Raw genomic sequence first — 26,863 nt, 5'->3', positions numbered from 1 at the left:
GAAGAGGGAAACAGGGCGATGGCGGCATTTTCCAGTCAGGCGACCAATAGACATCGACAAGACATGATCTAGCGGGAAGCAGGTCAGCCAGACGCCCGCTTCTCGTTGGATAGGCATTGGCACTTGGCAGCTGGAAAAAAAACTGCATATTAAAATTGCACAAACGCCAGGATTGGTGGCTCCGAGCCCTCGACAATGCCTGGGTGGCTTGGAAGAGGATGGCAAGCATACATCGCCTGGCGGTGCCCCCGACAAAGGTACCTATGTAGGCACCTTGAGAGATATGCTCCTCCCGTTCGGGATCGTGGACCACGCTGCGTGCAGCTATGCACAGCCCAGGCGCAACTGCTAACAAGGGATTTGGCAACCTCACGGCCTACCACTTGTATGCGCAGCTTGAGCTAGCAGCCAACGCTACCCCCATTGACCCTGCTTGATGTAGCGTGGAACGGCTGGCCAGTTGAAAAGCACATCGACTACGAGCTTCCCCCGCGAGCCTTCCTACATGTTTATTGACAGATCCTGGGGGGCCTTGCGCAGGCCTGTGTCCGCCTCTGATTCATTGCCCACGGGGCAATGAATCTCCTTCATCTGCCCGGCGAGGTGGTCCACGGGAACCTCGTCGCCCCTGTGGTCATTCGCACGCTGGCGCGGGCGGTGCCTTTTGCGGCTTGTCAGCAGGCTCTTCATCGGGCTGGTGTTTTGACATTGGCGCGGATCCGAAGGCGCCACTCCTGCATCAGCGACCCGGACCTCCTCGGCAATTTGACCAGAAGGTCCACCACCCTTCCGGGCTCCCTGGCTGATCCCCCGTCCCGGCTCGGATGGCTTCAAGGCGCGACCTCTGGCTCGCTACATGATGGCTGGCCACTTCTCGGAAGGTGAGCACCTGCCTGCCGCCCCATCAAGCTTGTCGCCCGGTTCGTCGCCGACCATCGGGCAAGGAGAGGAAAGGCGCTGCGCTAGGGGTGGCGGTGGCGGTGGCTGGTAGCTTGGGTGAGAAGCACTATCTGAATCCCTCGGAAGCTAACACGGCCCGCGCCGCCGACTTTCCTAGTCGTGACGCCGAGACGCTGGAACCCCTGCTGTTCCGGCTTGCGGGCAGCCCCGGACCCCTTCCGCCGCGTCTGGCGCGTGTCCAAAGGCTCGCCGCGGGTGGTGCGTCGCCCAGTCGTCCTGTCGCCGGTGGCGGCAGGGCGAGTGGCTTCCTCTCCCTGGCGTTTCCACCAGACCGCCGTGCGCGGCCATGCGGACCTCCCCAAGCCCCTGCCTCACGGCGAGCACGACATGGCGCTAACAGGGCTTTTGGCGGCGACGGACCTCGACAACCACCCAGAAGAGAGTAGCTGCCAGCCGAGGGCGGCCAGGGCGGCGCATCGTTTGGCTGTTCCTCGACAGGCTCGGTCGGCGTCGGACCCTCCAGCCTCCAAACAACGACGAACAAGGGTTCGAGATAACGGAGCAATACATCTCGCCTCTAAAAGGGTGTTCTGTTGCATGAAGACGTGGAGATGGCGCTGTTGGCAGTCCTATAGGGCACGATACTAAACAAAGTGGCAAAGGAGGAGGTTTAGAAGGAGCTCGAGGAGGGTGGGGCAGAGCTGGAGGTTCGATTTTCCAGCCAGAACGGAAATTTTTCCTCCCTCTTTCCTATTCTTTTCTGATCCTATTTCCCTTTTCCTATATTCTCTTCCTACTTTCTATCTTTTCCTCTCTCTTTATCCTCTTTCCTATCACATTTCCTATTTCTTTATCCTCTTTCCTGTCCCATATTCTATTCTTTATATAAGCGTAAAGATTATCTAAATCCCAAGATGGGAGCGCGCGACCGAGCGTGCCGCGATAACTAGATTAGACACAATTATATGCACCATTATCTTCGCACCTCGCATGCCAACACGCGCCCATGGGGCATGTAACATCTACCCAACCCATCCTCATCTACCATGTACCTTGCAAGGCAGTGACTATGTCCTCCCTATAGTACAATATCGCATCGGGATCCGTTAAAAAGATGGCACGCGAGATTACCGAGGCCGAGTGCCGAAAAGGAGACATGAGAGAAAAAACAAGTGGTGAAAACAAGACGCGAGGAAGGTCCATCGTTCAAACTCGAGCAGCCTGCCGTTCCCTTCCATCGTATATGTCACCTCGTTGCTTTCGTTGGGCGACGGTATGGATCCGCCGTGCATGGAAGGGCGGCGGCGGCTTGTGATAGGCACGGCTATACTGTACATATTTCTGGTCAAGGCTCCCCGCTGCGTTATCTGTCTAGGCGCTGCGGGTGGGATGCATCCGTCTGTACGCATGCGAAAACTATTGGCCTATCAAGGCAGGCCGTCGTTGGGCATTGTCAGCGGGGATATAAGGGGATACCCCGCCGCCGCGAGACTGGAACATACTCGTTTCGCCGGTTGAGATCCTCTCTAGGATACGTGGTTGTGCGCCTTGCCCGTGGGCAGATCATTTGATATAAACATCGCATCTCACGCGTCCGAAATAAGACCCGAGACGGTCCCAGTGCTGAACCACCGGTCGAGGAGGTGTCTCAGCCTCAGCGGGTGGTAGTGCGGCGGCGTCGTTGGCTGGTACTTGATCTTCTTGTTCTCGGCCTCCTTGAGCTCGAGCTCGTTCGACTTGCCGATCAGATACTTGGTGCGCTCGATCGCGGCCGCCTCGACCTTGAGCCACATCTTCCAGTCCAGGACCGGCTGCAGCACCTCCTTGGCCTGGGCGAACTTGGAGCGCTTCAGCATGACGAAGGCGTAGCAGTCGCCCGCCGACACGAGCCCCGAGAGCTGCGACGGCGTCAGCTCCGAAGCCGAGATGGCCATGGTCGACAGGTTCAGGTGCACGTCCTCCCACACCTCGCGCAGCACCGCCTCGGCCGTCGCCAGGTCCTTGGGCATGTTGGACTCGGACAGGATGTCGCCGTACAGGTGACCGATGCGCAGCACCGCCAGCAACGAGCCCCGCGGGTATCGCTTCTTCGCCTCCCACGCGTCCCTGACGAGCGCTATGGCGTCCTCGCCATGGTCTGAGCGCCGCAGCACCTCGGCGAGCACTTGGGTGTACTGCAGGGTGTCCGGGTCGTCTTTGCCAAACACCTCCTGCTGCTTGCGTAGCGCCCGCCGCAGGTTGTTCTCGGCCACTGCGTTTTTTCTTAGAATCGCCTGGACGCACCCCAGTCGGTACCGCGCCCACAGCCGGTCCGCCTCTCCCTGTTCCGCAGTCGCGTTCTGCGTGATCCAGTGGTACAGCGACTCGAGCCGAAAGGTGTTGCCCATCTTGACCGAGACGTCGACAAGGCAGAGCGCCGTCTCCATCGAGGCACTCTTGTAACTCTCACCGAGCGCCTTTCTGCGCTCCCACACCGTCGACAGGGCCGTCGCCGCGTCCTCGTCCTTGTCGTCGTTGAGCAGCCGTACGCCATGCTCATGCCCGCACTCTAGTACCGCACGCTTTTCGGAGCCCTGCTGTCTCGAGACCCATATGGTCTCCAGATGCTTGCCGATGGTGTTGTCCGTAATGGCAAAGGAGTCGTCCTGCATCCGCTGCGAGCCCAGGCACTTGACGGCGCACTCAGCTGCCTGGTCCACGTCCAGCGGCAGCAGCTCCATGACCTTCTCCAGCGCGTCCTTGTGCAGCCGCGCGGCATCCACGTATCTCTTTTGCTCCATCTTGATGTCGCCGAGACGAGAGTAGATGACGGAGCGCTCCTTTTCGTCTTCGCGGTCTGTCGTCCCGGGCCCCAGTTCTGTCCACAGAACGAGCTGGTATTGCTGTTCCGCGATGTCAAACTTGCCGTTTTTAACCAAAATGTCGCAGTAGTCCTTGAGCAGGCTCCGCACGACAGCCTTGGAGGTCCCGGCCTCGAGAGCTGCCTTTTCCTCATAGACCTCTCGGCACATGTCTTCGGCCTCCTGGGGGCGACCAAGCCTCATCAGAGCCACCGACTGCTTGTGCCTGAACCTCATCGACTTGACTTTCAGATCCCCGCGTTGCTGCTCCGTCTCGGGGGTATCCGGAAGCCAAGCGAGCTCTCGGCACAGCATCCGGTCAAGCTGCGCGTACGCTAATTGGGCCGATCCCCACCTCATGAGCACGTCCAGGTCTTCGGCGAACTGCTCGACCATCTCCATGACGACCTTGAGGTCGCCCTCGAAGACCGTGTTGCTCGCCTGGAGATCTTCCCTCTCCTTGCGGAGATGCTCAAGCTCCTCGGCCTGACTAGTCTTCTCGGCATTGGCGGCCTCGAGCTCATTCTGCGTCTGCTGCAAGGTCTCGCTGTATTCTACGCATTTGGCCTCGGCGACAGCAGATTTGGCTTCGGCAATCTTGCAGTTGCCCTCGGTTTCCGCCCACCTGACCTCGGCTGCCGTATACCTTTCCTGGGCTTCGGTACATTTTTCCTCGGCAGCTTTGCATTTGTCCTCTGCCGCTTTACAATTATTTTCCGCCGTTATCCATTTCTTCTCAGCCTCGAGCAACTTGGCTTCCAGCTCCGCTATTCTAGCGTCGGCAACTTCCGAGCCCACCGCCGGGAAAGACAAGGCGACGTCTGTCGGGGCCGGGGACACCGGCGGGGCTGGCCCTGTTGAGATGGGCGCGAGATTTTTCAGGGTTTCAGTAAGCCTGCTGGCGCAGCTCTCCAGCTCCTCTGCGTAGAGTGCAACCCTGGTGCCACATGAAGCGCAGTCCAGGCCGGTGGACGGATGGCTGGTGGCATCGGTGCCGGGGGCCACGTGGCAGAGCATGCAGGGCTGGCGAGCGTTGCTCAGCATCTTGGTCAAGAGGGCATCCCACTCGTCCCAGAGAATTTGCCGATCCTCGGCACGCAGACCGTGCCAGCTCTCCTCAAATCGGCGGAGCACCAGGTCGGCCGAGCCAAGGCCGCGGGAGATGGTGACCAGCTCCGGGCCAGAGCCGCGGAAGCCGCCGGTGCTGCCCTGGCGGGAGAATGGAGCCTTGTCGAACAAGGCCTCTGAGAGGCCGAAAAGGCTCGCCCTCAGCGCCTCGAACCGTTGCCGCGGCTGCAGCGCGTCGGGCATCCCTCCCGCAGTCGCCTCGAATTCGTTGGGGCGGTTTCGCTGCTGCCGTTTGGGCACGGCACCCTCCTTTCGTCGGCGGGGTACCCTCCCTGGTGCCCAACCTGGGGTGGGAACGGCCGTCAATTGGGCGAAAGGGCTCAGGCGGGGAGGTGGCCTTGGTCGAGTCGCTGTTGATACGTGGTCGCTGCAAAAAGGATGGCGCGATGCTGCAAAATTGCGTAGAGACAGATGCGAGTGGATGTCAAGGGTTTGCCCTCCGTCGCATGAGGTTTGCAGAGATCAGGACGGGGAGAAAAGAGAAATGCGGCGGCGGGAAGGGGAGGTGAGGTCGTAGCGGTGACCAGGCCAGGCCCAGTAGGGCAAAATCGGCCCAGAGGCCCCCATTATGCAGCATTCATGCCCAACCTATCAGAGTCAGGTCGGGCATGCTATTGCCTAATGCTGGAGGGCTTGTAGCCCGCTGCGAGTGAGGGCGGGCTCATAATATTGATTGTTATTGTTGCCTGGCATTCTGAATCGCATGGGTGTTGGGGCGATAAAAAAATCCATGGTGGTGGCGTGTATCACACAACTTCGCCAAAGGACTGGCATCGCGAGGTTTCGGTGACCCGACAGAAGATAAGATGGGGAGTTGTATACTAAGCGGCGGGGCGACTGGCCGACCGCCTGCAGCATACCGTTTCTTAGATAATGTGTTTTCATAGCCCTCCCAGACAGACAGAGAGCGTGAAGAAAGCAGTAGCAACAAGTCGACAAAAAAAAAAAACATAGCTGGGTACCTAGGAAGATAGCTAATGCTTACTTACCGTGCGCTTTTTCAAGCCCAATTACACCCAGCAGCCGAAATGCAGCATGATGATAAAAGCCAGGCCCTGGTTTGAACATGCAAGGCGTTGTCTCAGACAGGAACCAAGATGAACACGACAAAATCGCAAGCCCACCAACCGATGTCGAGTCTTTGGCGGCCGAGTGAAAATCAAATTTGGCGAGCTCCTCAAGGAACCACCACCGCTGGTATTAACCGAGGCGACCACCACGTCTCACGGGGATAAATGGGCGCTGTGCACCCACACCCGCGGTGGCCGCCTCGTGGGACGGACAGGTTAGTTTGAGGCCGGCACCCTCTCGGGGGTCCCCTATTTGATTTGAGGGTTGGCTGTGATGTGTTGAAATGAAGACGGGCTCGACCTCAGCAGCAAGCAGTCACTTCATGAGCCAACCCGAGAAAAGCACCGAAATGGCTGCCGCGCACACAAGCCGCTGGTGCCCTGCTGCTTGTAAGCCGTATAGGCTCGACATAGGCAGCTAGCGTTGCTATATGCTCTTCATGGCTTTGGCTTCAGTGACAGCAATGCCGCCGCTCAGCACTGGCTTGTCTGGCCCAAACCAGCCTAGCAAGTATGCCGTTCTGGTCAAGCATAGAAAGACCTGCGTCCAGTTAGCACTCTAGCTGCATCTCCGCCGGAGGCACCCGGCAGAAAACGAAGAGAGGACAAGGGTGAGGAGGATCTTACTGTCACAAACACATTGCCCCAGGTCATGCCGTTCCACGAAGCAACATCCATGAGCCTGTCACTACCGAGCCCGCGGCAGGTTAGGTAAACATGACCAACGTCGGCTATCCAGAGCGCGATCAGGTAGTTCCTGACGACCTTGGGCTCGCTGGTGGTGTAGAGGACTGCAACGGCGGCCATGGCGAGTAGGCCGAATGCGTTGCCCAGCTGCTGGGCGACCAACTGGGAGTTTTCCGAGGACGGTGCGGGCATACGCTGTGCCATCTGCTGCCCGATGAACCAGTCAGGGGCCACGATCCCGGGGACGCAGCCAGCGCTGGTCGCGGAATTAGTAACGCCCACTAGAGTGACCTGCTGTCTCCACCGTCTGGGCTGAAGAAATGTCCTCTTACACTAGGCTGATGGGCTCGAAGACCGTAAAGACGAATCTCGGGAAGGGTGGGAGCCAAGAGCATGCCATTTTTGCCGGATGACGGTGGGCGTGTGTGGCTGAGGGGGTGCGAAGTGGTGCAGCCGAGGGTGGTTGGTGTCGTCAGTTGAAAGAAAACAACCAGATTGGTTGGTCATGTGCGATGGTCGGGCGTGTGGTTCTAGGTAGGTGTACCTAGCGTTTTCATGTATGAATGGGGGTGATTGACGCCGGCCTAGCAGTGAGTGAGTCTTTCTCCACGTCCAAGTCTGGCAAGGTGCGTATCCGCTCCCGTCGAGATGTAATGACTGCACAAGAAGTGTCGGGAGGTAAGCTACCGGTACCTATGGTTGGACGGCGGGTTTTACTACTGGGCCCACACGGATTGCGATCCGTGCCTGCCAGCAGCACGGAGGTGGTCCTCGGGCCTTGGGGCATTTGAATGGGCGGGTTGGCTGCCGCGGCGGGCAAATAAAAATATGCATTGTCGACAACGCTGACTGTTCTTGTTCCCTCCTTCTCCTATCCCTTTTCTGCTCTGCCTCCTATCCTACCCCTACCCTGTCTCCTATTATATTTCGTTTTTCTTTTTTTTTCTTTTTCTGTCCTCTCTTGTTATCCAAAGACGGAGGTGAACCCTCGTACCTCCCTTGGACTTGGTGACCGTGCCTAGCCTCTTCACGTTGCAGCTTGACGGCAAGAAAAACCATGCGAGTAGCTCCGCTCCACATGTACCCCAGCTCAGACAAATCCCAACCGATTGGATGCATGCACCACCCACCTGCCTTTTCTCCAATGCATAAAACCGTGCCATGTCATTCAGCGCACATCCATCGCCATCGGGCCTCACAAGGCAAGACGAGCATGGCGGACACGGGGTTGACCGCACATCGTGACCACATCCGCGGGCAAGTCGTCCCTCGTGGTGGGCAGCCTCCATGTCTAGTAGGGGTGCCTTCTCGGATCTTGGCTGAGACAGTGGGATCAACTCTGGCGGAATTGGTCGGCTCTGTCGCGCTTGAGGCTTCCTGCCCAGGCCGTCATTGGACAGGCCACGCAGCACCTCAAGCCCAGCACTGAAACCTGGTGTGGGTCAAGGCCTCTCGATAGGCCGCTACACTCGCTGTGCCGATGGAACCCCGCTCTCCAGGTACCTGCCACGCTGCCCAGCGCCCAGTCCGGTACCTGCGTCTGCGACCCGCGCTGCGGGCAGAGCCTGTGCCGCCTTATCGCCACCTAACAGGACGTGGTGCGCACCCAGCTCGACGGGCGGCCAGACAGCTAAATTTGGACGCGAAAGGGGCACTGGCCAAAACGTTGCAGCGACATACATTACATTACCTCGTGATGACCACCCCGAGCACTGCATTCGCTCCCCCTTTTCTAAATTGTCTCGCGAGCTGCTGCCGCCGCTGCTGCTAGATTTTGCATGCCGTAGTCGTGTGTGCTGTCTGGCTGCTCCTCTGGGAGTTATCCTAACTACTTCTTTCTCGTTATTCCCTTGCCTTCTATTTTTTTTCTTTCGTTCCCTCCCATTTTAACGCTTGCCACATCCGTTTCCCTCTCCCCGAGGGTGCCCCCTCTCCTCTCCTTGTTTTTTCTCCTTCCTTGTCGTTTCATGCACCCGTCGTCCTGTTGTTATTTTCGCTTCCCCAATGCCAGAGCCCGCTACGGTCTCCCACGATGGCCACCATCGAGCCACGCCTGATACACTTGCTGAACGGCGATAATAAGGGCGGTTACCTGCCTCCGAATGCGCTGCCGCCCCTGCATTCCCTCCCGTACTCGAAGTCCGTTTCCCTTCCGTCTTTGGGCCTCGAGCTAGACAAGCGCGCCGAACAGCTACCCTCGAAGCTCCCCTCGACCTCCGTCGCCTCCCACCAGATCCCCTCTTTCGCATCTTTCGTCGGCGACGACACACCTCGCAGACCTACGACGGTCCCGTTGGCCCCAGGTCCAACTCACGAATACGATGGCTCGGCCCGTATCAAGAGTGCTAGTAACTCCATCCGCGCCCTTCTAGGGGACTCCAGTCATGTCGAACCGTCCCACTCGCTGCGTCTGATCCTCGCCGACGAGGCTGCTGCCCCCTCCGAACTCCCTCTCGAAGATGCGTCCACGAAAAAGCGACACCGGGCCATGACGGTCAAGGAGGACTTTGTTCAGCTGCCACAGCCCCTCAAAAAGCAAAAGTCGGCCCAGCAGGTCATGCCGCCCATCATCAACGGCCTCCACGAACCTCCTCCCAACGCCTCCTTCTTCCCGCCCATCTCCTCTGTAGACTTTGGCGCCCAAGATTCCTTGAGCCTCAACCCACTCAAAGAATTCACCGGCGCACCCGATGAGCGAGCTGCTCCTGCGACCCCGACCGATGACAAGCCAACCGCGAGCGTGAAGACGAGGCGGAGGACGAAGCCAAGGCGAAAGTGGACCGAGCTCGAGACGAACCATCTCCTGCTCGGCGTCAGCAGGCACGGAGTCGGCAAATGGACCAGCATCCTGGAGGACCCGGATTTTCATTTTGTTGACCGCACCGCCGGAGACCTCAAGGACCGCTTCCGGACTTGTTGCCCCGACGAACTCAGGGGCAGCAATGGCAGTATCGGTGTCAAGGCCACTGCATACAAGGGAAACAACTCCGACAAGTCTACTGCCGTTGGTTCGTCATCGGATCCATCGGCCGCTGGCGCTTGCGACGCGAACCCCAACGCCAAGAGGACGTTAAACCTGGAAAACTTGCTTGTCGGTGATGAGGAGCCCGACTGCAACGCCGCGTCGCCCAACTGGTTCATGCCCGAGGCCGACGCGGCGCCCAAGCCTCGCAAAAGCCGCGCCCACCGGAAGAAGCTTGAGGACCTGGTCGAGTTGGGCATCCGCGGACCCTTCAAAAAGTCGCACCGTCGCGAGCGCAGACCCTTTACGGAGCAGGACGACCAAGAGATTCTGCAGGGCATCCGCCAGTACGGCCCCGCATGGACGAGGATCCAGAGGGACGAGAATTTCAACCTGTCGAGCCGTCAACCGACCGACCTCCGGGACCGCGTCCGGAACAAATATCCCGACATCTATGCCAAGATCGAAAAGGCCGGCATCCAGATCAAGGAGCCCAGCCGTGCCGTCGGTGTTCTGGAACCCACGGTGAATATGACAATCGAGAACTCGCTGGACCCCCAGTTGAACCGTACCTCTTCCAAGGACAGCATCCAAAGGTGGACCCTCGACCCTGTGGCCGAGACATCCGCCTCGTCCCATCAGCATGTCTTTGACGTCAACGACCACCCCGCCTCTGCATATCAAGGCAATGTTGGGGAGATGGACATCTCACGTCTTCTTCTGTCCGATGCCCAACAGGTATGACCTGGCGACCTGTTCGTCGGCTTATTCCCATCCAATTTTGGCGCTTTCGAAACTTCTTTTCGCACTCTATTCCTCCTCCTCGGTCTCTCTGTCTCATTCGTCGGGTTACATGGACATGCGACGCTTGGAACCCAGCAAGTGCTCTCCGCCGCACACTGCCAGGCACCCAAGTCCCCTGGCCGCACAATCGCCACTTTCCTTTTCTTGTTCGCGTCACCCTTGCCATTTTTATTCCAGTCTCGCTGCGAAGTGAGAGTTACTGTCCCTGCCAGTCATGTTACTTCCATTTCTTTGTTTCCTTCTCTCTTTTTCTTCATGTCTTTTCTTTCAAGCGGGTTAGAATACCGGGCGAGCCGCAATGGCGTGGATCCTAAATTGGGGGTATTTTTGGAATTGGGATTTTAGATGCGGACTCCTGTCGTTACAGGCACAAAATCATGGGCTCGAGCCCTTCTGTTATTGTTTTGCTTTTTGTTTTTTCTCTTTGTACTCTTCTCTCTCTTCGGATGGAGTACGGACTGGTCGAGGAGGTTAATCATCAGACCGGAATTTTATATTAGAAAAGAGAGCAATCTCCACGGCAAATCAGGACCTTTCTACTCTACTTTCACTGCACCCCCCTCAGTGCCCACCTGCCGACCTAGATAGCGAGGTAGGGACCTACATACCACCTCTCAGGCCTATAGCTGGTCATTACGAGCGCAACCATGCTGTTCACAAGAAGTCGTATTCTGTCTGTTACTGCCATTGATGAAACTCACGCCATGTTTGACAGCAGAGGCCCAACCTCCTTGTGGAGGTCCCAGCCCAGCCAAGACTGTGCTCGATTCACGTGCTAAGACCAATCCATAGCTGTCACGTGACCCTAAGCTGATCTGGTCGTTCCTTCCTGTGGGGCCAAGTCTGGGCAGGGCAGTGGGATGGTCCGTGCCACTGGCGGGGCTTCACGTTAGGGCTCACAACGCAAATTGAGGAGCACCTCTTTCTTGCAACTTGACCTGGCTTTTTTTTTGTGAACTTTCTTCATTCGCGACAGCCTCGATTTTTCTGAACTAACCACCACAACATCACACAGCCGTCAAAATGGGTAGAGGACCGTAAGTCTCTCGGGAAAGCAAGGCAGTGCATTCTATTGCGCTATTTGGCTTTGCTTTGTCCTCTGGGCTTCCTGCCGCTAGCGGAACACCCGTCACACAATCATGATACTGACTGCGGCCACTTTTCGACGGACAGGAAGAAGCACCAGAAGCGCCTCAGCGCGCCCTCGCACTGGCTGCTGGACAAGCTGTCCGGTGTCTACGCGCCCAAGCCGTCGCCCGGTCCGCACAAGCAGCGCGAGTGCCTGCCGCTTGTCGTCTTCCTCCGCAACCGCCTCAAGTACGCCCTCAACTTCCGCGAGACCAAGGCCATCCTGATGCAGCGCCTCGTCAAGGTCGATGCCAAGGTCCGCACCGACGCCACCTACCCCACCGGCTTCATGGACGTCATCTCGATCGAGAAGACCGGCGAGAACTTCCGTCTCGTCTACGACACCAAGGGCCGCTTCACCGTCCACCGCATCCAGGCCGAGGAGGCCGAGTACAAGCTCGGCAAGGTCAAGCGTGTCCAGCTGGGCCGCGGCGGAATCCCATTCTTGGTTACGCATGATGCCAGGACGTGAGTTCTACCATCTATCAGCCGTTGGACCAAGCTTTGGTTGAGTCCTCTTCCGCTTCAAGCAGAAGCCCGCCCCCGGGAGAAAGAAGTGGTGCCGTCTGTTTTCTTCTCGCGGTTGGGTGGTGGAACTTGTGGAGGAAGAGAGACGACACGCAAACGGCTGGTATGTCCCTTCAAATCCCCCTCGAGATGCTAACAGTGCCTTTCCCCGCCATAGCGTCCGCTACCCTGACCCCCTGATCAAGGTCAACGACACCGTCAAGATCGACCTTGCCACTGGCAAGATCACCGACTTCATCAAGTTCGACACTGGTGCCATGGCCATGGTCACCGGCGGTCGCAACATGGGTCGTATCGGTGTCATCACCCACCGTGAGCGCCACCACGGCGGCTTCAACATTGTCCACCTCAAGGACGCCATCGACAACACCTTCGCCACCCGTGAGAGCAACGTTTTCGTCGTCGGCACTGAGAAGCCGTGGATCTCGCTGCCCAAGGGTAAGGGTGTCAAGCTCACCATCGCTGAGGAGCGTGACCGCAGGCGCGCCCACACCATCGCCCACTAAGGAGTTGGTGGTAGTGATGGTTGGTGTTGCGTGTGGGTTTGTTAAATTTGGGCAAAAAATCACACGGGGTTTCTTTACAGAAAGAATCATGGGAACGAATTCATCGGTACGGAGTCCAGGATGCGGCTTTTTTCTTTCTTTCGTAGGGCACTCATATCTAGCTAGTCTGAGACTTGATGTAAGGGTTTCCATGCTCCCTTCGTGGAGTTGGGGATATGACGAATGGCTCAGTATAATGAAGCGCTGCCCCAGGGTTCTATTGTGTGTCCATTTGTCAACGCCGTTTTGTTGATTGGTCTGCTTCCAGCAAGTGAGAGCGTCTTTGAAAGGGCACCGCTCGGCCAGTCGCCATCTACGAGCACAGTATCTACTGCAATGCCACTGGCAGCGCGGTGTTTATCGAGACGAGAGGCGCGGCAAAGAGAAAAGGCTGGAGCGGTGATGTCCCTTGTCCATTTGCCCGCGCTGACCCCCGCGTGGGATGGGAACCCTCCTTGAGCCTTGATCTCGCCCACGTTGACAAACGCATGCTGATCATCTTGCCGCGAAGCTAGGCCGGCAGACAACAAGCCAAGGGGGTGGCCATGGATCGGCGATTTTGTCCTATTCTCGTATTTCCGCGCAGCTCTACGGTAGATCGGCCTAGCGCTGTACATGAAAGGATATGGGGATGCAGGGCAGCAACGATGAGGAACAGCAGGAAAAGTACTTGCTCTGTTTCCCGGCGGCTCATAGATCCCCCACCCACCCGGAGGCTTCCAATCCCTCTCTGGCCTGCTCACCGGCTTCTATGGGCGGGTAGGTAGGCCTGAAAGAGGGCTGAGGGGCGATGATGCGAGCTCTCCTCCCCCTCCTCCCCTCCCCAGGGCCCCTATCGCCGACTTTAACCCTGTATGAATCATAAAGGAGCGTGATGGTGACCAATCCCAAAAGAAGAAAAAGGGTTGGGTCGCCCGCGGCTATTTGCGGGATGAACTTGATCTCGAGAGGGTGCTGGTGTTGGCGGTCTCATCCTCCCGCTGTTTAGGGGCCTCGGTGTCCTTGGGGCGAGGAAATGCGCGATTTGGCCACTCCACACCACCCACCACCTTGGGAATGTCTGCCACACCAGCTTTTAGTTCGTTATGTCGACCTTTTCTTCTCCTTTTGTTTTAGGCGGGACTGTTGTGGATGCGCAATGAGAGGCGAAAACAGGTATACCCATAGGAGCCGCGCAAGAAACCGCATAAACGAAAGCCTCGCTGATGCAGAGGATCCTCCAGCTGTGCTATGAGTGGCTCGCTACAAGTCAGCATTTCTCTACAGACGTGAGAGTTGATAGACGGAGGCGAGCAAAGTTTATAGGTACTCGGCGTGGACTGCCTACATCTCCCTGCGCAAGTACACACAAGTCGTTGTCATACGGGCGACGTGATGTGGTGGATCCCGTCAATAGTCGAGTCCAATCACCGGCCCATCACATCTAATCCCCCTCCAGGTTGCGTCTCTCAGCCCGTCGTCTTGTGACGGCTCGCTGACGTGCGGATAACAACCCTATGTTAGATTCTAGATTGTCCGGTATCCATTACCATGTCGTCCATCTACCCACCCATCCACCACGTTCCCGTGTGGCTCCATCGCCCTTGTCGTAATCATGGCGGCCCTTGGCCGAAGGAGGTCTCGTGATACAAATTGAGCGGCTACGGCGCCGGGAGTTGATTTCTATCGTTCGTCACGGGTCTGTAAGCACTTTTGAGGACGAACAAAAAGCCGTCGAATACCCGTGCAGTCACGCCTTGGCGAATAGTTTCCGTGGGACGAGGGTTGCACAAGACCACGCGATTCCCAGAACCCGAAAGGGATACAGATAATCGCTTTGGGTTATGCAACGCACAGCGCGGCTCGGCGATCGGTTTCGACCACTCTGCATAGGTGCCGTCGAGCCACATTTTATGCCTGCTTGTACTCCGTAGCCTACATCCTTCCCACACTCCTAAACTGGAGGGCAGGTTCCAGCGCCCACCGGGTGTGTCCAGTGACGAGGAATCACGGATCTGTTCTCGCCAAGGCCCGCGCAAGCACCCTGAGATTCAGCTTGTCGTCTGTTCCTCCATCCTGTGCAGCAGGCTGCGCGTACGCCATGTATTCTCGGGGCCAGAAACTAAGTCTTTGTAAATAGTTCACGGCTAGGTGGTCGTCTTCAACATGAACCATAAGACAAAGCCAAGCTTCAAGATCCTGCATGACATTCCCAGCGGCTTTCAGCACGCCGAGGTCCCAGCCATCGACCCCAAGATAGCGAGCGCGCTGGCGACGTACCTACCAGCAACGGTCATTGGGTGTCAAGACGGGGCACATCGGCCCTGGACGCCGCTCACGAGGGGTACATATTCTCTTTCGTAAGCCATACAACTGCAAGAAGCAGGAGCAGGGGGGCAGGATGCAACCCAGTATCGGTCACTTTGCCGCAGCGGCGCAAGTGAAGGTACAAGCAGAGGCGGGGTGGCCGGGAAATCGAGCCTCGCGTGTTCCAGCCGCGGCTGGGCTGAAAGCAAGGTCGAGGGGGTCAAGCCCATACCCGAACGCGCGTGGGCTACTCACTGCATCGCATATGTATACCCCCGCACTTACCTAGAACTTACATATTGAAAGGTCACAAGTGCGGGGGACCTGTTCCTAACCAGGGTCTCACACCGCACGTATGGGACGAGTGCGTAGGAGCTGGTCACGCCCAGCGTAAAAAGGCGGCAGTTCCTCCTCAACAGCAGAAAGGCTGCTGAGACTGAAAGAGGGGGAATAGGAGTAAAAGCAGGATAACAACAATAACAACAATAACAAAAATAATGGGAGTGGTAGCAATAATAGGAATAACGATAGGAATAACAACATGAATAAAAATGAGGAGAAGAAAAACAGGAATAAGAAAGCTCATAGCATTGAAAATTCTAATTCCTGGGACCTCCAGCTGTAAAACTGCCATCTTTTTGTGGTGGGTGCTGGTGCTCCGTGGTTTCGGCGCCCGAGCTGTAGAAGGCGGCGGAGGCTTGGCCATGACACTACTAGAGCCCGGTCATGCGATCAGCCGTGTGAGCGCTGGTGGACGTTTTTCCGGAGGAGAACTGGCGGCGGGCTGCAGCCGAACTAGCGAACGGGCGGGCGGGTCGGTGGTGCTCATCGGTCATCGGGCAGCTGTCGCCTAGAGACGAACACGCGAGAGCGAGAGCGCAGGTTCAGGAAGCCCGATGGGCAGAACCTGGAAGGTGTTGGGAAGAGTGCCGCCCCCCTGCGCCGGGTATTGATCTAATCCGACAAGGCAACTCGGGCAAAAGGCCCCAACAGCACATTTTGTCTGCAGTGTGCACCCCCGACATTTCATATATGCATTGTTCCGCTGGGTGCTCCTAAAGACGCATTTTTGGGCTCGGGAGATGACCGCCTCCTGCCGGCGCATGCCTCCAGTCATGCACGGCGGCGGGGCGGCGAGCGACAAGCTGCGCCAGGTACTCGGGCTCTCCGGAAGATCTTTTGTTCTAGTGCGGCCATCCCGCTCCATCCGTGCCTGAAGGTCGCTGGATCTTGCCTTTGGAAGTCACTGCCGGACGGGACGTCGTCACAAGTCCGCCCGGCTGACATGGTGGGTACCGGCCGCCGCTCCTCGCAGAACATGGATGCTGTGAACAGGCGTGAAGGGGGAGGGATCGGACGGACTTTTCAATGCTAGACTTGGGCGGACGCCAACTACGAAAAAAGAAGCAAAAAGGATGGGTGTGGTCACGTACCCACCCACCCATTCGCTGGCTTGAGGGTGTGGTTGTCGCATATGCACACGCAAATCCGGGTCGAGGCGGCAGGACAAAAGGAACTGGGAATTGCTGGGCAGTCTAGATCTCGGATGGACGAGCTGAGTCGGGTGTTTGATGGACCATAGCGTTGGAAGCTTTATGGGCGCCCATGATTTTCAATAAAATCCACTCTGGGATGGGCTCACGTGCACCGCCATCAGTGGGGGTTTCCACCAGGCCCAGGGCGGGCACGGCGAGTTTGTTGTGCACTGGACGCGCTAAGCGTCAGCCCAATCCCCCAACGGCAGTCTCTGACAGTCTCTGGCTCTACCCCCCACCTGCATCGGTAATCAAATGCCGTCAATGTTTTCTGGACGCGTTCCTCGACTACCACAGAGATTATCTGCTCTCCTTGGCTTCTCCTTTTTCCTTGTCTCACGTGGGCGCTAATATTTTCGTTATTTTCGTTGGGCGCAACGACGTTCCTCACCGGCCAAATCCGCGTTCCGGATTCCACGTTTTGTCTGGTCAATTCCCCTTGGCAAGGCCAGGAGAAGCTTTGCCTCCGTTCCTGAGCCGTTCTCGGCGGCCCAGGCCTGGCCCGTCCTCCTTCTCCTTCCAGCAATACCATTCCTTCTAGCCCCTGGCAATGCTTCGGCCTCCCCATATTTGTGCATCCCACACTAGCCAGGTGGCTCGCCCGCTAGGAGGGCTCTGCCCCATACCCCTTGCCCAGTCTCCGCTAGTTGGGTCCATTCCCTCAGCAGGTCTGGTCGAGGATCTGGCCAGCGTCTCCGCCTTGTTCAAGGCCGCCCCTTCTTCTCTCGCAAATCAGTCTGACTCCGACTCCCACTCTCCCCTTGGAGATGACGACACAGCTGGGTGCTAACATGGCCGCGTAGTAGCCGTCGGACACAACGCCGTGGCCATTAGTCTTGTGCCGGCAGCTCTTGTGCTTCCCCTCTCCTCGCACTGCTCCACTTCGGCCTCGCACCATGGGCAACGTGACCACTCCCTGCGTCCGTCCGAACCTATGTTGGGGTACCAGACGGAGACCGCTCAGTACTAGTAGTCCAGTAGCTGATCGGCACAGAACACCCGCCCGCCCTTGTGACTTTCCGTCATGTATATCTCGCTCCTCTTACCATGTTATTGTCTGTGCCGACTTCGTCTTGCCAGCCCCCCTCATCATCTCCACTCTGCCCTCTCTCGCTCTTCTCCATCTTTGTCTGCCGTTAGGCCACTTATAAACAGTAGGCACTGACCCCCATACGGCTGTCCTCTCCACCGACAAGGTGTATCCGCATCCCGCCCACGCTCCGCTCTGCTCTGCGCCCCAGACCCTGTCTTGCCCCTTCCTTCATACCCCGGGCGTTTGGGGGTCATCTGTCCCTAGCTGGCAAGGGAAGCCCCGCTAAGTCGTCGGGCGTTGGGGCGGAGAGCCTCAGTCGAGACCGCCGGCCTCGCCTTCCGATCCCGGAACAGTACCGGACCCCCTTGGCTGTTAAACCGGGGCAGGCCCATCCTGGTGAGCACGTCACCCTTCTCTCGTCATCTCTTTGGGGCCTCTAGTCATAACTATCTCTACCTGTCTCTCCGCCCTTCTCTTCTTCCCTCTTCTTTTTTCATAGGCCAATCAAAAAAAAAACCCTCGGTTCGTCCGAATTTTTTTGAACGGAGCCGTCTGGGGAACCCGGGACTCTTTGTGCCACTGCTGGCCTTGCCTCGACCTTCCCGCTTGTGATTGTAATTTTATACCCAATTTTGGTCTCACGCTTACACATTAATTGCTAGGCGCCACTTTGTTCTTTTTTTTTCGACAAGGCTCACGTCGGTTCCTTTTTTCCCACAACGGGTAGCGTCTGCGCTCTCGACTTATACCCTGGCTTGGTGCCCCTGAATATGTCATCCAGTCTTTGGGCGCGGGCCGCCGGGCCCTCCCGCCGAGCGGCCATGGGCAGCAGGCCGACTTTCGGAGCTGCCCGGCCGAGGCGGTACGTTTCCAACGGCAGAAATGGCACCACGACCACGGCCACTGCTGCTGCGGCCCCGACATCATGGACCAGCCAGCGGGTTCTCGCTGTTGCCATCGCCGCCGGGCTTACAGGATGGGGCGTCTCGGCCCTATCCCCGACACTGTTTCCCCAGGCTAGCAGGCCTATCCTGCTGCTTGACGACAGGTTCCCGACCCCGCGGTACGCGAGCTTACCTGTTATGGAGCTGGTATGTCTCTCTTGCCGTCGGCGCAACACCTCATGTAGCTTTCCTGCTCCACGTCATGCCTCAGATACTCACGATTCAAATATAGGCCATAAAAGAGATCCAACGCGAAATCGGGCTTGACGACATAATCTCGATAGACCCGGACGATCTCCATGTCCATGGGTACTCGGAATGGTCTTCTGTCAACCCCGAAGGTCTCCCGGTGGCAGTGGCCTACCCGCGCTGCACTGAGCACGTGTCGACAATTGCACGCATCTGCCACCAGCACCGGGTGCCTCTCATCCCCTACTCGGGCGGATCGAGCCTAGAAGGTAACTTCTCGGCACCCTATGGTGGAATCAGCGTCGACTTTGCCTACATGGACAAAGTCATCCAGTTCAACAAGGACGACATGGACGTGGTGGTGCAGCCGAGCATCGGGTGGCAGGACCTAAACGCACAACTGCTCAAGATGGGCGCCGGGCTTTTCTTCCCCATCGATCCAGGGCCGAGCGCCAAGATTGGCGGTATGGTCGGCACCAACTGCTCGGGCACCAACGCCGTCAAGTATGGCACCATGAAGGACTGGGTCATCAACCTGACCGTGGTTCTGGCCGACGGCACCGTCGTCAAGACCAGGCGCCGGCCGCGGAAGTCCTCGGCAGGCTACAACCTCAATGGCCTTTTTGTCGGCTCTGAGGGCACGCTGGGCTTGGTGACTGAGGGTCGGTAGCCCCGTTCTCTCTTGGCCCCCTTAATATCGACACTGACACAAGCAATAGCAACGCTCAAGCTCGCCGTCATCCCCGAAGACTTCTCGGTGGCAGTGGTGACGTTCCCCTCGATCCGCCACGCGGCGGCAACGGCGGCCGGCGTGATGCAGGCAGGGGTCCCCGTGGCAGCCATGGAGATCATGGACGAAGTGCAGATGAAAGTCGTCAACATGAGCGGAGCGACGGCGCCTAGGATATGGCGAGAGACGCCGACGCTGTTCTTCAAGTTCTCGGGGACCAAGGCTGGGGTCAAGGAGAACATCAACATGGTGCAAAAGATTGCCAAGGCCAACGAGGGCGGCAAGTTCGAGTTCGCCAAGGACGCAGAGGAGCAGAAGCTGCTGTGGTCGGCGCGCAAGGAATCCCTCTGGTCCATGCTCGCCCTCCGCAAGGACGGCGAAGAAGTCTGTGAGTGAAAACACCAGGAAGCTGAGCTGATGCAAGGAGACTCGAATACTGACGACCTGCCCAACGTACCTCTTTACAGTCAGCACGGATGTGGCTGTTCCTTTCAGCCGTCTGGCGGACCTGATAGAAGTCAGCAAGAAGGAGATGGACGACCTCGGCCTTTTCGCCAGCATCCTCGGCCACATCGGCGACGGCAACTTCCACGAGAGCATTCTCTACAACCGTCAGGACCCAGAGGAGCGGGAAAAGGTGGAGAAGTGTGTCAAGAACATGGTCAAGCGGGCGCTGGAGATGGAGGGTACCTGCACAGGCGAGCACTCTGTCGGCTGGGGCAAGAAGGAGTCGCTGCTGTGGGAGGTTGGGCCCGACACGCTGGGTGTCATGGTATGTTTGCTCCCGTCCCGGTCTCGGGGTTTGGGGTGTCGTCCCCCGTTTGGGAGAGTCAGCTAACTCGATTTCCTTGTCCTGCATCCAGAAAGCGATCAAGTCTGCTATAGACCCGAACTGGATTATGTGAGTCCCCACTCCGTGCAGACTGAGCCATGCAACCCTCGACTGCTGAATATCTGCTAATGCGACAACAATTGCTATCCATCAGGAACCCTGGGAAGATTTTCGACCGGCAGGGTCTTGGGAAATAAGATTTGCGTTGGTGGTCGAGCATATCTAGGTATTCTGTCAAAAAAAAGCATCAAAGCATGAAAGTAAGCTAGTATCAGCGAGCAGCACCAAAAATGGGATTTGTGGCCTTGGGATAACTTCACGCAAACAGCCACGGACATAGTGTGAAGCCTGCACCATTTTCTTGCCGTCCGTGTGCGATTATCGGACTGCTTTGAGAACCCCGGACAGCTGCAGCACCCAACAAAATACGTGGTCGAGCGAGTTCGCAAATCCGCCGTAGTGGGTATCAAACCCGCGCAGTTCTGTGCTTTATCAAAATCGACAACCTCTCTACCCTGCCTCTCGCTCTGCAAACAAAGAGCTCTGGAGACCGAATTAGTCCCTTTTCCACCCTCAAAACGCCTGCGATCTCCATACCAACTGCCCGGCCGATACAACCTAGATATTCTGCCTGAACGAGAAACTCGTTCGCTCCTTCCTCCTGCATCTAGCGCTTTTGCTTCTGCCAAAGCGGGTTGCCGAGTCAATCCCACCACCAGGCCTCACTCCCCGCCCAACCCAACCCAACACGAAGACAAACAAGCAACTGAAGTTTCTCGGTTGTTGTTTGCGTCTCACACTTTCCTGCGCAGGCCCTGCCTCATACCTACCTTTTGCCTTCACCCCACCTCTCGCTTCGCGCACACCTCCGCACGCGATTCCCGTTGCGCTCAAGAGGCCACACCTGCAGTCTCTGTCTGGCCCTCATGGCAGTCTCCAACACCCAACTTCATATCTAGCCCGCCCTCAAAGTTGACCACTAGAGGCCGTCACTTTGCCGCCCTAGACTCCGAACTTCCTATGCACCATGGCCGCCAACAACAATCAGCAATACCTTGGCCCTTCGGCCAGTGAGCGGCGTGGTCGAGCTTCTCCGGCTTCTCCCCACCTCAGGCCTCTCCCGTCTCCTGCGGGCTCTCTACCTAGCCGGGCATCGCCTGTCTCCTCGTCTCGATCTTCCGGTAGTAGTGGCACTTCATTGCCTCAGACGCCTCACAGCCAGGTCGGTGGGGCTTGGGGATCCCCATCTACTCCATCAACGCCCGGCCATGCCAGCCCACGCACCCAGGGTAGCGGGCCCGATCTGGCATCCGTATCCTTGGGACGGGTTGGCCCTGCGGGTCCGCGCAACGGCCCGCCGCTGCCACGCCGCTCGGCTAACATGCGGCTCTGCCCGCCGCCCCAGAACTGGAAGCTGTACACCTCCATGTCCATCAACTTGATGAACTTGCCTCGCGATATCACGACCTGGGATATCTGGCGTGCGATGGAGTCGCGGGCAACCCTCATCATGATCGACATCACGGAGAATAGGGACTGTTGGAGGGCGCGGGTCAGGATGGAGCCGCCCAACCCCGGAAATCTGCCTTGGGCCGACAACGGCTTCCTGAGGATCCCCATGGGCAAGGGGTCCGTCTGCACCGTCAGGGTCGAGATTAATCCCTACGGCTTTTACGAGGGAGAGTCCACTACCAGTCCGCTCAACCGCGCGGTGCCCGGCGACGTCAAGCTCGCCCCCGCGGCCATCAGGTTCGGCCTCATGATTGCCAAGAACAAGATGATGATCCGGACAGCCATCCGACCGCTGCCTGCCGGAAATCCCTTCAAGATTGTGTTCAACTTCAAGGCCCGGTGTGTCACGCTTCAGTTCTCGGTTGCCCTCCACGAGGAGGAGGGGACCACGAGCATCCGCCGCCTCCACGAATACAAGATCGATATGCGCTTCGGTGACATCAGCAAGCTCCTGCGTGTTGACCAGGAAAATGACATGTGCAACATCATCATTCCCCTCGAGTATCCACCCGTCTTCTACCGCGAGGTTGAGAACAAGCGGGACACCCACACCGAGGAGCGCAAGCTGTGGACCGAGTACGACATGTGGTGGCGTCAGTGCAATATCATGGACGACCCGAGGCTGATGAGGGATACCCCTCTCAGCCTCAACGAGGAGCATCGCCAGGTCATCGACCTTGGCCGCTGGACCACGTACTGCATCGAGCTCCCCAAGGGTGAGTGGAGCCTCATCGAGGGCTACCTGGGCGACTTCAACATTAAGACGCACCCCGAGACCGATTTCCAGTTCTCGGCACCACAAGACGACCCGGTGGTCATGTGGAAGCATCTCGACAGGCCGGCCGAGCTTGACCAGGGTGGACACATGCTGCAGATTCTCAGTGACTCGGAGCGGATCAATCTCCCTTGGGAGGTCCGGTATCAGCTTGAAGTATGCATCTCTCGCCGCCACCTCCTCGAGTCCAGCATCACGCTCGAGTTCCTCCAACAGCTGTCGAAGATGACACCTCGCGAGGCCAGGATGGTGCTCGAGTATCCCATCGACCGTCGCGTCAAGTTCTATGACCCGATGCTGCTGCTACAAGAGGCCCGAGAAGCCAGATACGCCCCAGACGTGCATCCAGAGCTGCTCCCGGAGTACTGCATTCTGATGCGCAAGGCCATCGTCACGCCCTCGACCGTCTACCTCAACTCGCCCACTGTCGAGACCACGAACCGTGTTCTGAGGCACTACTATGACTTCCGCGATCGGTTCATGCGGATCCAGTTCACCGACGAGCTGCACCGCGGGCGCATCAACGCCACGCAGGACCAGCGCGTGAACGACGAGCTGTACACGCGCGTCTACAGGGTCCTGCGGAACGGCATCTTTATTGGAGACCGCCACTATCAGTTCCTGGCGTTTGGAAACTCGCAGATGCGGGAGAGCAGCGCCTACTTCTTTGCTGCCGTCGGCGACGTCACGTGTGACAGCATCCGGGCCTGGATGGGCGACTTCCGTCACATCCGCAACGTCGGCAAGTATGCGGCCCGGCTCGGGCAGTGCTTTTCCACCACGCGCAACATCGACAGTACGTCGGTTCAGTGGATCAAGTCGATCCCAGACATTGAAGAAAATGGATATTGCTTCTCGGATGGCGTCGGCAAGATATCCCAGTTTTGGTCGACCCGCATCTCCCAGAGGCTCAGCCTGAACACGTACCCCTCGGCCTTCCAGTTCAGGATGGGCGGTCGCAAGGGTATCTTGACCGTGTGGCCCGACGTCAAGGGCATGGATATCCATGTTCGGCCCTCGCAGGAGAAGTTCCAGACAGAGCACAGCCGCCTCGAAGTCATCCGGTGCTCCCAGTACGCTGTCGCCACGCTCAACCGCCAGACCATCCCCATTCTGTCGGCGCTGGGCATCGAGGACCATGTGTTCGAGGACATGCTCGCGGATCAGCTTGCAAGCTACGACAAGGCCATGGAGGACCCCGTCGCGGCCATGTCGCTGCTGAACCTCTACGTGGACGAGAATCAGATGACGAAAGCGCTCTCGCAGCTTATCATGGCGGGACTCATGAAATCCCAGGAGCCGTTCGTGTGGACAATGCTGCGGCTTTGGCGAACATGGTCGATAAAGTCTCTAAAGGAAAAAGCCCGCATAGTCGTCGAGAAGGGCGCCTTCGTGCTGGGCTGCGTGGACGAGACGGGCAAGCTCCGCGGACACTACGCCCGGGTCAAGACTCACCCCGACCAGCGGCCCCGGCTCAATCACTCGGAACTGCCGCAGATCTTCCTACAGGTCCCGGACGGCCCCAACGGACTCTACAAGGTCGTCACCGGCACCTGCGTTGTCGGGCGCAACCCCTCGCTCCACCCGGGAGACCTCCGCATCGTCGAGGCGGTCGACGTGCCCGAGCTCCGGCATCTCAGGGACGTGGTCGTGTTCCCCAAATCAGGCGACAGGGACATCCCCAGCATGTGCTCGGGCGGCGATCTTGACGGGGACGACTACTTCATCATCTGGGACGAGCGGCTGGTGCCCCCGCCCGAGGAGCGCAGCTATCCGCCGATGAACTACGAGGCCGAGAAGAGCCTGGACCCCGACCGCGACGTCACGGCCGACGACCTGCGGCGGTTCTTTGTCCTCCACATGAAGAACCACTCGCTCCCCACCATCGCGCACGCGCACCTGGCGCATGCCGACTGCCTGGGCGTCAAGAGCGAGGTCTGCATCGAGCTGGCGAGGCTGCACTCGCAGGCCGTCGACTACCCCAAGACGGGCATCCCGGCCGTGGTCCGGCGCGGCCTCATTCCCAAGCAGTACCCCCACTTCATGGAGAAGAGCACGCGCCGGACCTACCACTCGGGCCGGATCCTCGGCAAGCTCTACGACAAGGTGCACCAGGCCACCTTTGACCCGGCCTACGAGATGGTGTTCGACTCCAGGATCCTCAACAAGTATAAGCTGGACGCGGCCACTTTGCGGAAGGCGCGCCAGATGAAGACTAAGTACGACCAGGCCATGAGGCGCATCATGGGCCAGGGCGACATCGGGACCGAGTTCGAGGTCTTTTCCTCCTTTGTCCTCTCGCGTCCGCGCGTGGGCAACGCGTACAAGCACCAGGAGAACGTGGGCCGCGAGTCCGCCACCCTCAAGTCGCTCTTCCGCACAAAGTGCATCGAGGCCGCGGCCGAGCTCGCCGAGGGCGACGACGCCAAGGGCGGCGGCGGCGTCAAGATACCGCCCAGCCTGCTGCGCCACAACCTCGACGTGATGGGCCCCTTCGTCGTCGCCATGTACAGGGTCACGGACGAGGAGGTCCGGATCGCGCTGCACGAGTGCAAGTCCCGCGGCGCGCGGCCGAACCCCAAGTCGATGCCGCTCATCACCTTCCCCTGGATCTTCGACACGGTCCTGACGGAGATCGCGACCAGCGTGGGCAACAAGCCCCCCTCCGCCGACGCCAGCGCCGGTACAGGCACCACCACCACCGCGGGCACCACCGCAGCCACCGCCGACTTCGGAGGCTTGAAGAAGGTCGAGCTCTCCGTCCGGCTCCACGGCCTCGACGAGAAGGACATTTTGGAGATGGACTACGTTCGGTGCAGGGACGGGCGCGTGGTCCACCGCGGCGTCATCCTCGACCTCTTCCATGCGGACGAGGACGGCTACATGGAGGAGCACGACCCGGACTTTATGGCCTTGCAAGATGGAGGGGACGAGGCGGTTGCGGTTGACATGCCCCTGATTGACCTATCAGAGGAGAAGACCGAACTGCCTCAAGTCGACCTATCAGAAGAGAAGGCCGAGCTGCCCCTCCTGGTCGACTTGGCCGAAGCCGCCCCGGCCGACTCTGGTGCGGATACCCCGGCCGAGCCGTCCGAGAACGACCTCGCTTCACTCCGCGACATTTCTGGGCGAAGCGGCGTTGGCAGTGCAGGCGCCACGGGGGCAGACCTGCCACGCCACCTCGACGTCAACAACGATAACAGACACTCGTGGGGTGGCCAGAACCCGACCCAGCCGGTCCCGGCGCGACCCCATTTTCTGAGCCTTGCCGCCCCGCCCTTCAAGCGGCCGACGAGGCCGCCCAGGGCGATCCACGTCGACGCGGACAGGCCCAGGCACTCTACCAGCTTATTCAGACTGAACTACGACGATGATGATGACGCCACCGTCTATGATGACGCGCCAGCGACGACTGGTGGTAGGCGGGGCGGTGGCGGTGGCGGTGGCGGTGGCGGCGGCGGCGGCGGCGATGGTGCCGCCCTTGACAGGGAGAAAGCGCGCGTCGTTCCTAGCCGTGGCTCGGTTGGCGGCCTACCCGCGGCCGTCGAGGCGACTGCAACTTGGGTCCAGGCCCAGCCTCAGCCCCAGCCCCAGGAGCAGAAAGGCAACTCCGCCGTAAAGGACGCCACGACGCCCAGCATCGACCAGGACGATACGGACGATCGCTACTTCAAGCGGGACGTCGTCGTGGTCAGGCGGAAGACGGCGCTGAGCCGCCTCGGCATATTTGCCGAGACTGGTTCTGAGTGAGCTGGCGCCACTGGCCGAACCCCCCTCCTCCCTCTCATCACTCCCCTTCCAGCCTGATGTGTGTTGTCGCCTCCCTACTGTCTCTCGGCTATTCGGCAAGGAGCGAGGCCGCGGCCACATGAAGGCCACATGAATCCACCACGCCCCGACCCTGTGAGACAATACTTGGGGTTATACAGATGGAGCTAGCTTTTTTTTGCAGATTACGGTCTAGGATGGAAGATGGAGCATTGATTCCGGATTAACGACTTTTTTTTTTAGCATATTTTACGTTTTCCACAGATTTGCATTCATTGGATCCACGCAGCGACATAGACAATCGGATATACCCCTCCAGCAGCAGGGTGTGGTGGGAAATTGGGCACAGCGGATTTCACTTTGCTTTGTTTACATCCTGATCTTTGAGCGCTACTCTTGGTTTGCTTGGTCGATGGGGACATCAAATACCAGGGGGCACGCGTGATGGCTTGAAGTCCCGTTGGAGGGGGATAGTTGCATACCCGGGCGCCAACACTGCTTCCCCCGTTTCATAGAGCTATTGTAGAAATTTTGCTATTGCTGCATTTCCAAGGGTGATTGAAGTGCTGCTCCCGCCTCCTCGCTTTGATTCGTCCTTCGGATACACCAAGCCCCGGGGCAAGGGAGACCAACAGAGCTGGGAGGTAAAAGCGTGTCGCTGGAGGAT

General features: G+C 58.4%; 10 protein-coding genes across 10 annotated transcripts; 7 read left to right on the top strand and 3 right to left on the bottom strand.

Annotated features, from left to right (window-relative positions):
• Nucleotides 1-856: 856 nt before the first annotated feature.
• GGTG_11577 (hypothetical protein) lies at nt 857-1,346 on the top strand (the record flags this gene model as incomplete). Its single annotated transcript, XM_009229468.1, has 2 exons — nt 857-987; nt 1,058-1,346. 2 exons carry the CDS (start codon nt 857-859, stop codon nt 1,344-1,346), a joined length of 420 nt encoding a protein of 139 aa, XP_009227732.1.
• Nucleotides 1,347-2,486: 1,140 nt separating this feature from the next.
• On the bottom strand, nt 2,487-5,051 carry GGTG_11576 (hypothetical protein; the record flags this gene model as incomplete). Its single annotated transcript, XM_009229467.1, has 2 exons — nt 2,487-4,349; nt 4,527-5,051. 2 exons carry the CDS (start codon nt 5,049-5,051, stop codon nt 2,487-2,489), a joined length of 2,388 nt encoding a protein of 795 aa, XP_009227731.1.
• Nucleotides 5,052-6,365: 1,314 nt separating this feature from the next.
• On the bottom strand, nt 6,366-7,025 carry GGTG_11575 (hypothetical protein; the record flags this gene model as incomplete). The annotated part of the gene is made up of 3 exons (XM_009229466.1): nt 6,366-6,479; nt 6,566-6,881; nt 6,958-7,025. The coding sequence occupies 3 exons, from the start codon at nt 7,023-7,025 to the stop codon at nt 6,366-6,368; spliced, it is 498 nt and encodes a 165-aa protein (XP_009227730.1).
• Nucleotides 7,026-8,657: 1,632 nt separating this feature from the next.
• GGTG_11574 (hypothetical protein) lies at nt 8,658-10,705 on the top strand (the record flags this gene model as incomplete). The annotated part of the gene is made up of 2 exons (XM_009229465.1): nt 8,658-10,325; nt 10,664-10,705. The coding sequence occupies 2 exons, from the start codon at nt 8,658-8,660 to the stop codon at nt 10,703-10,705; spliced, it is 1,710 nt and encodes a 569-aa protein (XP_009227729.1).
• A 588-nt stretch (nt 10,706-11,293) lies between these two features.
• On the top strand, nt 11,294-12,886 carry GGTG_11573 (40S ribosomal protein S4-A). The gene is made up of 3 exons (XM_009229464.1): nt 11,294-11,428; nt 11,565-11,987; nt 12,205-12,886. The coding sequence occupies exons 1-3, from the start codon at nt 11,415-11,417 to the stop codon at nt 12,551-12,553; spliced, it is 786 nt and encodes a 261-aa protein (XP_009227728.1). The 5' UTR covers nt 11,294-11,414; the 3' UTR covers nt 12,554-12,886.
• A 331-nt stretch (nt 12,887-13,217) lies between these two features.
• On the top strand, nt 13,218-14,102 carry GGTG_11572 (hypothetical protein; the record flags this gene model as incomplete). Its single annotated transcript, XM_009229463.1, has 3 exons — nt 13,218-13,351; nt 13,898-13,933; nt 14,096-14,102. 3 exons carry the CDS (start codon nt 13,218-13,220, stop codon nt 14,100-14,102), a joined length of 177 nt encoding a protein of 58 aa, XP_009227727.1.
• A 375-nt stretch (nt 14,103-14,477) lies between these two features.
• On the top strand, nt 14,478-15,732 carry GGTG_11571 (hypothetical protein; the record flags this gene model as incomplete). Its single annotated transcript, XM_009229462.1, has 4 exons — nt 14,478-14,632; nt 14,712-14,915; nt 15,185-15,242; nt 15,498-15,732. Exons 2-4 carry the CDS (start codon nt 14,738-14,740, stop codon nt 15,730-15,732), a joined length of 471 nt encoding a protein of 156 aa, XP_009227726.1. The 5' UTR covers nt 14,478-14,632; nt 14,712-14,737.
• A 1,342-nt stretch (nt 15,733-17,074) lies between these two features.
• GGTG_11570 (hypothetical protein) lies at nt 17,075-17,537 on the bottom strand (the record flags this gene model as incomplete). Its single annotated transcript, XM_009229461.1, has 2 exons — nt 17,075-17,329; nt 17,460-17,537. The coding sequence occupies 2 exons, from the start codon at nt 17,535-17,537 to the stop codon at nt 17,075-17,077; spliced, it is 333 nt and encodes a 110-aa protein (XP_009227725.1).
• A 301-nt stretch (nt 17,538-17,838) lies between these two features.
• GGTG_11569 (D-lactate dehydrogenase) lies at nt 17,839-20,598 on the top strand. Its single transcript, XM_009229460.1, has 6 exons — nt 17,839-18,537; nt 18,623-19,241; nt 19,299-19,697; nt 19,777-20,081; nt 20,173-20,210; nt 20,296-20,598. Exons 1-6 carry the CDS (start codon nt 18,217-18,219, stop codon nt 20,336-20,338), a joined length of 1,725 nt encoding a protein of 574 aa, XP_009227724.1. The 5' UTR covers nt 17,839-18,216; the 3' UTR covers nt 20,339-20,598.
• Nucleotides 20,599-21,522: 924 nt separating this feature from the next.
• On the top strand, nt 21,523-26,224 carry GGTG_11568 (RNA-dependent RNA polymerase 1; the record flags this gene model as incomplete). The annotated part of the gene is made up of 1 exon (XM_009229459.1): nt 21,523-26,224. The coding sequence occupies one exon, from the start codon at nt 21,523-21,525 to the stop codon at nt 26,176-26,178; it is 4,656 nt and encodes a 1,551-aa protein (XP_009227723.1). The 3' UTR covers nt 26,179-26,224.
• Nucleotides 26,225-26,863: the final 639 nt, after the last annotated feature.

This window comes from Gaeumannomyces tritici (assembly GCF_000145635.1).
Source record: "Gaeumannomyces tritici R3-111a-1 unplaced genomic scaffold supercont2.7, whole genome shotgun sequence".
NCBI classification, from domain to species: domain Eukaryota; kingdom Fungi; phylum Ascomycota; class Sordariomycetes; order Magnaporthales; family Magnaporthaceae; genus Gaeumannomyces; species Gaeumannomyces tritici.
The sequence above is the reverse complement of the archived record's forward strand: the minus strand, read 5'-3'. Positions and strand labels throughout refer to the sequence as shown.

Coding starts and splice junctions, on each gene's coding strand:
- GGTG_11573 (XM_009229464.1), top strand. Junction 11,988..12,204: donor GTTACGCATGATGCCAGGAC/GTGAGTTCTACC, acceptor TCCCCGCCATAG/CGTCCGCTACCCTGACCCCC.
- GGTG_11569 (XM_009229460.1), top strand. CDS start 18,217: ATGTCATCCAGTCTTTGGGCGCGGGCCGCCGGGCCCTCCCGCCGAGCG. Junction 18,538..18,622: donor GCTTACCTGTTATGGAGCTG/GTATGTCTCTCT, acceptor ATTCAAATATAG/GCCATAAAAGAGATCCAACG. Junction 20,082..20,172: donor CCGACACGCTGGGTGTCATG/GTATGTTTGCTC, acceptor TCCTGCATCCAG/AAAGCGATCAAGTCTGCTAT.